This window comes from Sinocyclocheilus grahami, unplaced genomic scaffold (genome assembly GCF_001515645.1).
Source record: "Sinocyclocheilus grahami isolate Dianchi unplaced genomic scaffold, SAMN03320097.WGS_v1.1 scaffold423.1, whole genome shotgun sequence".
Lineage (NCBI taxonomy): Eukaryota > Metazoa > Chordata > Actinopteri > Cypriniformes > Cyprinidae > Sinocyclocheilus > Sinocyclocheilus grahami.
Window position 1 is genome coordinate 912,469 of NW_015505602.1, and position 11,183 is coordinate 923,651.

The 11,183-nt window shown below is 34.8% G+C and overlaps 2 protein-coding genes across 2 annotated transcripts in view; both read left to right on the forward strand.

The window, feature by feature from the left end:
- Positions 1–6,255, forward strand: part of LOC107551409 (acid trehalase-like protein 1) — an 8,505-nt gene extending 2,250 nt beyond the window's left edge. Inside the window, exons 5-14 of the mRNA XM_016232992.1 lie at positions 522–641; positions 724–855; positions 938–1,049; positions 1,790–1,862; positions 2,116–2,252; positions 3,837–3,970; positions 4,082–4,177; positions 5,575–5,672; positions 5,762–5,985; positions 6,090–6,255. Of these exons, the coding sequence (XP_016088478.1) occupies positions 522–641; positions 724–855; positions 938–1,049; positions 1,790–1,862; positions 2,116–2,252; positions 3,837–3,970; positions 4,082–4,177; positions 5,575–5,672; positions 5,762–5,985; positions 6,090–6,166 (1,203 nt within the window). The 3' untranslated portion in view covers positions 6,167–6,255. The remainder of the gene's footprint in view (positions 1–521; positions 642–723; positions 856–937; positions 1,050–1,789; positions 1,863–2,115; positions 2,253–3,836; positions 3,971–4,081; positions 4,178–5,574; positions 5,673–5,761; positions 5,986–6,089) is intronic.
- Positions 6,256–7,099: 844 nt separating this feature from the next.
- The window catches only part of LOC107551410 (deformed epidermal autoregulatory factor 1 homolog), a 15,337-nt gene continuing 11,253 nt past the window's right edge, over positions 7,100–11,183 (forward strand). Inside the window, exons 1-5 of the mRNA XM_016232993.1 lie at positions 7,100–7,476; positions 8,179–8,276; positions 9,424–9,544; positions 9,612–9,758; positions 10,785–10,924. Coding sequence (XP_016088479.1) covers positions 7,293–7,476; positions 8,179–8,276; positions 9,424–9,544; positions 9,612–9,758; positions 10,785–10,924 — 690 coding nt within the window. The 5' untranslated portion in view covers positions 7,100–7,292. The remainder of the gene's footprint in view (positions 7,477–8,178; positions 8,277–9,423; positions 9,545–9,611; positions 9,759–10,784; positions 10,925–11,183) is intronic.

The window sequence follows — 11,183 nt, forward strand, 5'->3', positions numbered from 1 at the left end:
GTGTATGTGTGTGTGTGTGTGTGTGTATATATATATATATATATATATATATATATAATTATTAGATATTATAATAATTTACATTTATTATTAAGATTTAAATTCTAACTATTAAAAGTTACTATAATTATTATTGCTGTGCTTTATTTATATATATACTGTATATAATATAATCATTTATATTACTTTTAATAATCAAGCACTACGATAATTATAATAACCTTTAATAATCAAAATGTAAATCTTAATAATAAATAAAATAAATGTTATATAAAAGGAAAATATTAAGTATCAAATATTACGCATAAGTATTAAGAAATTTACTATATATATATATATATATATATAGAATCATAAATGTCTTTTGTTGTCAATTTTGATCAGTTGAATGCATTTTTGCTTTAAAATGTTTTTTTATTATACACTTATATTAAATAATCATGATTAATATCTTCCAGCCAGTTTGAAAACCCCTGTTAGATATGTATTTAGTGTGTGTGTCTCTCTGGCTCGCCCCACAGGACACATGGATGTACCCCAGTGTTGCCCTCTTCTGTCCCAGACTGGCCAGGGCCGCACTGGAATACCGTGCGGGAACCATAGAAGGTGCTCGAGCAAACGCCCAGCAGATGGGCTACAAGGTACAGTGAGGAATTATTCTTGAATTATCTGCAGCTTTATATACTTTTATATTATTTACAGTTTTTCCACCCGTTTTATCAGGGACTGAAGTTTGCATGGGAGAGTGCGGTGACGGGCCGTGACGTATGTCCAGAGGACATTTACGCAGAGCAGGAGCTGCACATCAATGGAGACGTGGTGCTGGCTTTCCAGCAGTACTTTTACCTCACACAGGTACAGATGATACACACATAAAGACTGTACACATGTGCCAGAAGAACAGAAGAACATCATCGGTGTCTCATCCATCACACAGGACCTGGAGATGTTCAGAGAAGGACGGGGCAGTGAGGTGGTGTGGGGCGTCGCTGACTACTGGGTTTCACGGGTAACATGGGACCCTACTGAGCAGCAGTACCATATCAAAGGTAAGCAGTGACATCAGGGTTAATCGTCAACTAAAACTATTACTATTTTGGTCATGACATTAAAGGGATACTCCTCCCCAAAATGAACGTTTTGTCATTAATCACTTACCCCCATGTCGTTCCAAACCCGTAAAAGCTTCGTTCGTCTTCGGAACACAATTTAAGATATTTTGAATGAAAACTGGGAAACTTGTGACTGTCCCATTGACTGCCAAGTAAATTACACTGTCAAGGTCCAGAAAAGTATGAAAGACATCGTCAGAATAGTCCATCTGCCATCAGTGGATCAACCGTAAGGTTATGAAGCAATGAGAATACTTTTTGTACTTTATTCAACAATTCGTCTTTTCTGTGTCTCTCCACATCACCGTAGCGCCATTTTGGAGGATAACCGCTGAACGCAAGCAGCGTATGCTCTTCTGTGTCAGCCGCCACACAAGGATACGCTTTCTATGTGTATTTAAGCTTTGATTTGAACGAAAACAGCGCATCTGTGCAGCGCGTTAAGTAACATAGAACTGTTTTGAATGTACACAGTATTACATCATATTAGTTTTTAATGATTCTTAATGTTTTGTGTTGCATTCAGGGCTGGAAAAACAACAAATGAATGAAACAAACTAAGAAATTTAAAGTGAAATGCTGCATTACAACCAGTTAAAATACTTGTCTAGTGTCTTGTTTTGATGTTGTACTGTACATAAGCTTTTTTGTGAGGTTTTGTGTTGTTTGTCCATTAGGTGTGATTCCTCCTGATGAGTATTACTTCACTGTTGACAACTCAGTGTTCACCAATGCTGTCGCCCAACGCAGGTGTGTGTTTGTGTGTAATCACTCATAATTAGGGTCATTGATTTGAACAAACCCCTAACCCTAAGTAGTAAACGTCTCTGCATAAGTTTTCCTGAACTGTTAATGCTACATTACTTTTCCAAGTACAACCCTACGATTTTCACCTGGTGCATGATAAAACAGCCAAACATCCCTCATTGAATATTGAGAGTATTGGGAGTATTTTTCAGAACTAGCAGATAAGATATAATTTTTCATTTGTTTTCTTGTTTAGTCTTCAGTTTGCCGTGGAGTTGTCCGGTCTGTTAGGGCACACGCCTCCTCCCGCTTGGCAGGACGTTGCTGATAAGATCAAAATCCCCTTTGACCCGGAACTGAAGTATCACCCAGAGTTTGACGGCTACACGCAGGGTGAGACGCCCTCATCAGCTTCATGCTCATGCTGCAGTAACCCTCTGGTGCTCCTCATTTGGGAGTCACACTTGTGAGCTTCACGGTCAAAAGAACGGACACCTAAAATTGAATAGTAACAGTAAAATCAATGTAACATATTTTTGTTCTATAATATTTTTTATTTTGTATTTTGAGATAATTTCAGGGTACTAATGAATATTTATGCAGTAAATATGATCAATTTCTTCCCACTGAAAATATATTTTTTATATTACTTTTCAATTAATGCAGTATTTCATGTTAAAATAGTCAATGCCTTTAAAATTCAATTTAATAAAAGGCCTATAAATACTTATTTTTATTAAGTTGTGGGTTTAGATATATATTTAGACATTCTCAAAGACAACTTTTTGTAAAGTTTTAGATTTTTATTTATTTATTTTTTTGAAATGTTGATTTGAAGCGTCAGTTTTTGAATGATTATTACAACAGTCAAACCTGAACACAGAGAAAGCATTTTGAAAGCATAAGGAACTGTCTGAATGGTATTTTGATGTCATACACCGATCGGTCTGCACACGCAAACAAAGCCAAAACCTAGATATTTTAGGCAATATAGAAATCCTGGCCAGGACGCATCCTGGGAAAATGGCACGTATGGTCACCCTAGTTATAGCCATACCAATTCATTTGAGTATAATTGTGTATGTGTGTGTGAGTGGATATGTCTGTTTTGCACTCTTTGATGTTTTAAAGTGTAACCCCTTCCTTGCTGTCCACTTTTTTACTGCATTGTAGTTTAATTATTGCTTTTCTTGTACATATTTGCTGTGTTACAGTCACACCAGTTCATAGGTGTGTGTGTGTGTGTTTACGCGTGATTGTGTGTGAGTGGATGTGTTGGTTTTGCACTCTTGATGTTTTAGAATGTGTACTTTTTCTGTATTGTGGCAGATTTGTAGATTGTACACACAAAAATTCTCTGAATTGTTGTGTTTTTGTCGATTTGCCATTCATTTCCTATGGTCGGTCATTTTTGACCAAAGACCACAAGTGTGACTATTTTTTTACAACCATTTAGCCTGCTCGAATCATGCCCTCAATTTTTTTGTGTGTTCACATTCCAATTGCCATAAAAGTCACCCAAGTTTTGTACCTTTTCCGATGAAGCTGTGATTAAAAAAAAATTAAAAACAGAAAATGTTTCAGTCAAAAGTGACCGAAGAGCACCAGAGGGGTAATCATTATATATTCCGTGATATTCACCTTTCTAAACAAAGTCAGTGGATGTTTTGAGTTAAATGCCTGAAAATAAGGTCTGTGGTAAACGCAAACTAAAGATATTTTCACCTTTTATTCTACTACATAAGATACATCAGTAATATGCCACTAATTTTTTTAGGCTTTTACATGTCTGGAAAAAGGCAGTTGCTAAACTAAAGCAACTAAATGAGACTACAGAGGTTGCCAGGGACAAAAAAAACCAAAATGAATTGGGAAACAAAATTAATTATTTTATATCCTATATTTTTACTTCTGGCGATTGTATTTAAGCTTCAAAATTCAAAATTCGTTTGTAGTGTTGCATTATATATTCCACAGGAAGTGGAGTCAAGCAGGCAGACGTAGTGTTGCTCGGATATCCGCTGGCCATGTCCATGACCCCAGAGGTCAGACGTAACGATCTGGAAGCATATGAGGCCGTCACTGATCCGCTCGGACCGGCCATGACATGGGTAAGTCACACACTATGCCTCAACCATCATGCGGGTTGGGTTTTTTGGATTTTTCACACTATATTTTCTTGTAAAATGTTTGAATAAGTCTATATGCATGTCTGTATGTAGGGCATGTTTGCTTTGGGTTGGCTTGAACTTGGAGATGCTGAAAGAGCCCAAAAGCTTCTGCAGAAATGCTTCAGAAATATCCAGAAACCATTTCAGGTACATTTTTGCAGTATACAATATGTTTGCTGTGTAAAAAAGTAGTGTAGAAACAATTTTGCTACTAGTAAATTTAACCAATAATTACAAAGAAACTGCAAGGAACACATTATAAATAAACATTAAAATTTTGAAGTAGAAAACAAATTTAAATAGTATTTTCTTGTAAAACATATTACAATAATTTTTGTTTTATTTACTGTTTTTTTTTTTTTATTAATGCAAAATAAATAATACAAGCAGAGCACACTGTACGGAATACCGTATCCCACAATGCAATGCAGAACTTGACCTTCTATTTTCAGTGTGGTAAATAAACTCGAAACTATATAAAATAATTTTTACATTTAAAAAAAATTCTAAAAATGACATTAAATTTAAATGTAAAAAAAAAACATTGGAAGCTTGTTTCGGCCACAGGATAAAAAACGTATCTCATAATTCACCCTTTTTGTTCTTGCAATTTATATGTTATATCTCACAAGCTCTGTCATTTTTCCTCGTCATTTTAAATTGTGAGATATAAACTTGCAATTGCTAGAAAAAGGTCAGAATTGTGAGATAAAAAGTTACAATTACTGAATTGTGAGAATTGCGAGAACACCGTTGCGATATGTAAACTCAGAATCATGAGTTTATATCTCACAATTTTGACTTTTATTCTTAGTATTGCAAGTTTATATCTTGCAATTCTGTGTTTATTTCTCGAAATAGTGTCTGAATTGTGAAATAAAAGGTCGCAATTACATTTTTATTGTTTTATAGTAATTTTATTGTCTAGAAAAAGGCTTCCATATTCAACAACTAGAAAATATATAAATTCCGCACACTACTTGATTAAATTTACATTTAATCGAAACTGAAAGCTGCATAATAACTACCGTATATGGAACATAATTAATATGCAACATAATTAAGTTGTGACAACAATAAAACATACATATTGCGCATATGTTACCCTGGACCACAAAACCGGTCATAAATTGAGATTTATACATATCATCAGAGTGCAAAAAATCGAAACATTGAGAAAATCACCTTTAAAGTTGTCCAAATGAAGTTCTTAGCAATGCATATTGCTAATCAAAAAGTAATATGCATTGCAAAAAGTTTTGATGTATTTACAGTAGGAAATTTACAAAATATCTTTATGGAACACGGTCTTTATTTAATATCCTAATGATTTTTGCATAAAATAATAATTGATAATTTTGACCCATACAATGTATTTTTTGCTATTGCTACAAATAGACTGCTGCTTATGACTGATTTTGTGCTCTAGGGTCACGTATATCAATATTTAAAGCAGGATACCGTACACATTACACAATATATGAATACCCTAGTATTTAATGTCAAATATCGCTATTATCTGTATTTTCCTGTTCTGTGTGTAGGTGTGGAGTGAGTCGGCTGATGGCTCTGGATGTGTGAACTTCCTCACCGGTATGGGCGGCTTTCTGCAGGCAGTGCTGTTTGGCTACACTGGCTTCAGGTGACAAAATCACTGCCGTCTTGAAGAGTCAGTCGCTTGATCGCATCCAGACGTCATTGTGTGTCTCGTTCCTGTCCTGCGTTGTTCAGGGTGCAGAAGGAGCATCTCGCCTTCGCTCCGTTGCTACCACAGGAAGTTGATGCGCTCCGTGTGAAAGGTGTGAGTTACCTTGGCAACGAGATGGACTGGTTGATAAAGAGTGTGGAAGTGAGCGTTTCAGTGAGGAAGCCTGCCGAGGAGGAGTCTGGGAGTCAGGAGCCTTCCGCTCTTCAAGTTGTCTTGGAGACTGGAACTACAATCCCACTTATTCCAGGTAATAAATTACGAACAGTAGTAATCCAACAATGACTGATATTAATTAGTGGTGTTTGCTGTGGCAGTTTTATTTCTCTAGAATAAATGAATTGTTGTCCACAGGACAGTCAGTGACATTTCCGCGGCAGCCTGGTCAGATCCGTAAAGTGAATTCTGGTTCTTACTGCTGGCCTGTCTGATGATCCACGTTTCTACTTCATACCTTTTATATTTCAGTATACTACATTTGACTGTAATAATGTACTCTAATAATGCATTATTATTATTACATGAACATGAATCACAGTATACTCTGGAAAAACTATTTACAATAAAAGATTAAAAAAAAAAGGAATTGTATTATTATTATTATTATTTTTTTTTTTTTTTTGAAAATTGACACAAATCAATGTGTTTGCTTTTATGCCAAAAAAAAAAGAAAATCCACAATAATATTTTTATTAATTGTTCATTTTTAAGTAATTAAAAATATATATATTAATATCGATAAGCTTATTGTAACATTATATTTGAAAATGTGAACATCAAGACAATACATTTTACTATATTTTTGTAGTTCTCTTCTGACTGCATTTTTAAATGTATTTTTATTTTCGCTTTTTCACCATTTTTATCCTTTTGGAGTTTTTTTTAGATAGAAGAAGCTTTCTTCTGGCAAAACCTTCCAAACATGTCATACATGTCCCATACACGAATTTGATCATTTAACATGTCTTCCACTTGTGAATAATCTACCTCACTGTAGAATGATGGACTTCAAATGGTTTGGAAATGGCCAATATATATATATTAATATATAAAATATGTAAGCTAAATTTTAAATTAGAGGGTTTATATATATATATATATATAGTGCAAATAATTGACAGAGTTTTAAGGTGTTGATTTCAGCTGCTTTAAGGATTTAAATAAAAATTTCAAATAATTGTTAAATGCTATAAACCTTGCAACAACTTTAAGAAATCTACATTCGCGTACAAATCACGCCTGATGTCGAGCGTAGTTTCGTGCTACGTCGTGTTCTTTCGGTAATTTCCGTTTTGATTCGGTAATTTCCGCTTGCTCTCCTTCCTGTGTTGACCTCCCGTCCCCAGTAAAAGGAGGCCATTATCCTGCAACCATTTTCTTTGCTTTCATAACCGATGCAAAAAAAAAAAAAACGTTTTAATAAATTCATTATTTATTCGTGCAAGTTGACTAAGCGCTCGCTGGACACCTGCAGCTTTACAAATCGCGAGGGACGCGCGGCTCGCCTCGTCAATCCTTCGGAAAATTTCGGCTGCTTTCGGGCGCCGCTGTTGTGAAATGGACGCGACTGAACCGGCGGCGAAAGCGCTGCAGCTGGGCGACGCGTCTGCGGGAGAGGCGGCGGGTTCGGAGACCGAATCGGAGGCCGAAGTCGCCACGATGACTGTGATGGGAGAAGCGGCAAACATCGACATTACCGAATCCCTACCGAACCCCGACGACGGCGAAACCGCGTTTGCGGGTCAGTGTGCGCATGCGCATCAGCTGATTTTGTGTTTATAACGAATCATTGATTATTGATAACAATAAAAATCTATTTCAGTGTACATCATACTGTCTTTTGACCCACTTAATTATCTTTTTAGACTGATTAGTATAAGGCTTGTTTAACCAGCGTTAATATTAGTATACTCTTTTGTTTGTTTGGGAGAAACGCAAACTATTCTCCTCACATCAGACTCTTTAAGTAAACATTTTATTCGCATTACATTGATCAAAAGTGACGTTTATAATGTTACAAAAATGTTTACAACATTGAAAATTGTTTTTATAATGAGTGGCAATAAAAAAGAGAATTGAGCTGCAAATAAGTATATTAGAATGATTTCTAAAGGATCATATATAGAGAGATGTATACAGCTTTCCATTGATGTATGGTTTGTTAGGATAGGAGGACAATATTTGGCTTGAGATACAACTATTTGAAAATCTGGAATCTGAGGGTGCAAAAAAAAAAAAAATCGAAATATGGAGAAAATCGTGTTTAAAGTTGTCCAAATGAAGTTCTTATCAATGCATATTACTAAATAAAAAATTAAGTTTTGATATATTTACGGTAGGATACCACATTTGTGACGTATGTATGTGGTTCAGTATGTCATGTGCACAAACACTAAGAACATTGTCTTCTTCCCAAAGTCATAAAGTCTGTGTTTTTTTGCAGAGGTGACAGCCGTCACTGTTGGGGACGTCCAGAGTTCAGATGACACTGTCTTCACCTCCACAGTGACCACAGCAGCGTCCATCCCCGAACACGTGCTCGTAAGATAAAACACTTCAGCCTCTGAACCCATGGATGATTTCATGTTGAACAGTCTTGAAATTGACGTGATGCACAATACATTCTTTTGTAAAATACAAGGAATGGAAAGGAAAGAAGGAAAGAAAACAAATTAATTCACACTCTTACAAAACAAAATACTGGCAGTACCATGTTACAGTGATGGCGTCAGATGAAAATACCGTGATAGAAACCAGAACTGTGGTACTGTATGATTACTATATTTTCATATACCATGATAAAACCATCTTGCATGTCCAAAAAAGTTTTATTTGGATGACTTTTTTTTATGTATATATAATCAATGTAGAAAAATATATACAAATTTGAAAGTATTTAATAATTTTAAATAACTTTATTGTAATGTTTTATTCATTTGAAAAATCACACATAAAAACGATGCATTTTATATTTTTGTAGTTCTCGTCTGGCTTATTTATTTATTTGTTTAATTGCTTGCTTTTCACCATTGGAAGGTTTTTGCATTAAATAAACCAAAACCGTGGCATTGTATTGTAACTATATTTATATATCATGATAAAAAAACATTTTACATGTCCAAAACAGGGTTATTTTAGTATCATTTAGATACTATTATAGTTTTTATGAGTAGGTTAAAGTATTTATTTTATTTTTTTATAATTTCATTTTATTAAGTTAAAGTATTTTTGTGTGTTTGCCATTTTTATTAGTTTTCTTTTTTGAATATAATTTTATTATATATATATATAATATTATTTTATATATTATATTGTTTTTTGTAGTATAAATATTATAATTTGATTAATATTATTACTTATGCAATATATCATTTTTAAAATAGGTTTTATTCATTTTATTTCAGTAATCATTTTAGTACATCAGGTTAAACTAAATGAAAACGAGAAAGGATTTTTGGCAACTAGCTGAAATGAAATACAAATTTCTTATATTTTATTTCATGTCAAGTAGAGTTTCTTTTATTTCAAGTAACTAAAATTGTTTTATGGTTTTAGTTTTAGTCCATAATAATCATGATACTACCATAGTACATTTATTTATGGTTAGTGTGAAGTAAATGTAAGGACAGCTATGCTTTGAATCAAAATAACAATATCATATTTAATATTTCTTAACTGATTGATGTAGACTGGCAGAACCACGCTTCAGATCGGAGACAGTCTGAGTACCCAGAAGGCCACACTGATCGTGGTGCACACGGATGGGAGCATCGTAGACGCCACAGCACTGAAGGGCACCGCGACACCTGGTAAATCTGATTTATTTTGTCTTAAATGAACTGCAGTATTCTATACGTGTCTGTTCTTCCCTCTCAGGCCCTCAAACCCCGGGCACCCCTCTGACGTCTGGACGCGATAAGGATGTCTCTAAGTACAACTGGGATCCGTCGGTTTATGAGAACGAGCTTCCGGTCCGCTGCAGGAACACCAGCGGGATTCTGTACAAAAACAGACTGGGCTCAGGTACACAGCCGTCACAAGAGGGCGGCACCCGACCGACTGATGAAACTAATTCAGCTGTGTTTGAAAACCTCTTAGGAAGTGTGCAGGAGATCAAACACATGATCATCTGTGGGTTAAGAAGCTATCAGGACAGTACTTACAGTAACAAAGGCTGCATCCTAATTTGTATGCTTATATTACACAGTAGTATGTTCTTTGCACGATTTGGGGGGAAAATGTATGTATATATATATATATATATATTTATTTATTATAAGTATTATTATTACGGTTATTGTTTCTAAATAAATATAAAAATTACCAAATAAAAAATAAGATGTATTGCTATTGTAATATTTCACTTTAAAATAATTTAAAAAAAAATGTATTTAATAAAATAATTATAATTTAAATTTAAAGTACAACTAAAATTACAATACTACTGTATGGCTGTCTGAATTTTTGAACATTTAAATGTATTATTAATTTATAAATTATTGTTATTTATTTAGCAGTGAAATATCACAATAGTAAAAAAAAAGCTGCAGGGAAAGTTCTCACAGCAGGTTTTAAATGAATCAAACACCTCAAATAATGCATTTTAAGGTCATTAATTCAATAGATGAGAATGATTTCATTAAAGTACGAAATAATACACAAAAATAAGGTAACACTTTATAATAAGATTCCATTTGTTAACATTAGTTAACTACATTAGTTACACTAGCTACATTAGTAAACCATTTTATTAATCTCAGGTATTGTTAATTTCAACCTTGACTAAAACATTATTGTATTATAATGTATTTAAAAAGTTGTATCTGTCGAAATTATTGAATTGACCTGAGCTGATCTAACAATTAACAGTTGTGTTTTAGTAACTGACATAACTCTTTTGAAATCCACGGAAAAATAGTATACTATTTGGGCTGCTTTGGCATACTGTTTTCTATGTAGCATGATTTAAGACACACTCGTGACTATTTAGGATGCATAATATAGGAATTGGGGCACAGCCAGTGACTGATATTTAACCTTTGACCTCAGGGGGCAAAGGGCGCTGTATCAAACACAACAATAACTGGTACACCCCGACTGAGTTTGAGGGTATGTCAGGGAGAGCGAGCAGCAAAGACTGGAAGAGAAGCATCCGCTATGCTGGCCGACCTCTGCAGTGTCTCATTCAGGTCAGACCGGCCTTCGGAGGCCACACACACACACATACACACAATCGCAACAGAATATGCACAGATATACACAGCTCACAGTAGGAACCCTTCCCAAAAAAAAAAATCCCCAGAGACTCATTTAGCAGAACAACCCAGACCTGTTGCCGTGTGTGTGTGTGTGTGTGAGTGTGTGTGTGAGTGTGTGTGTGAGTGTGTGTGTGAGTGTGTGTGTGAGTGTGAGTGTGAGTGTGAGTGTGAGTGTGAGTGTGAGTGTGAG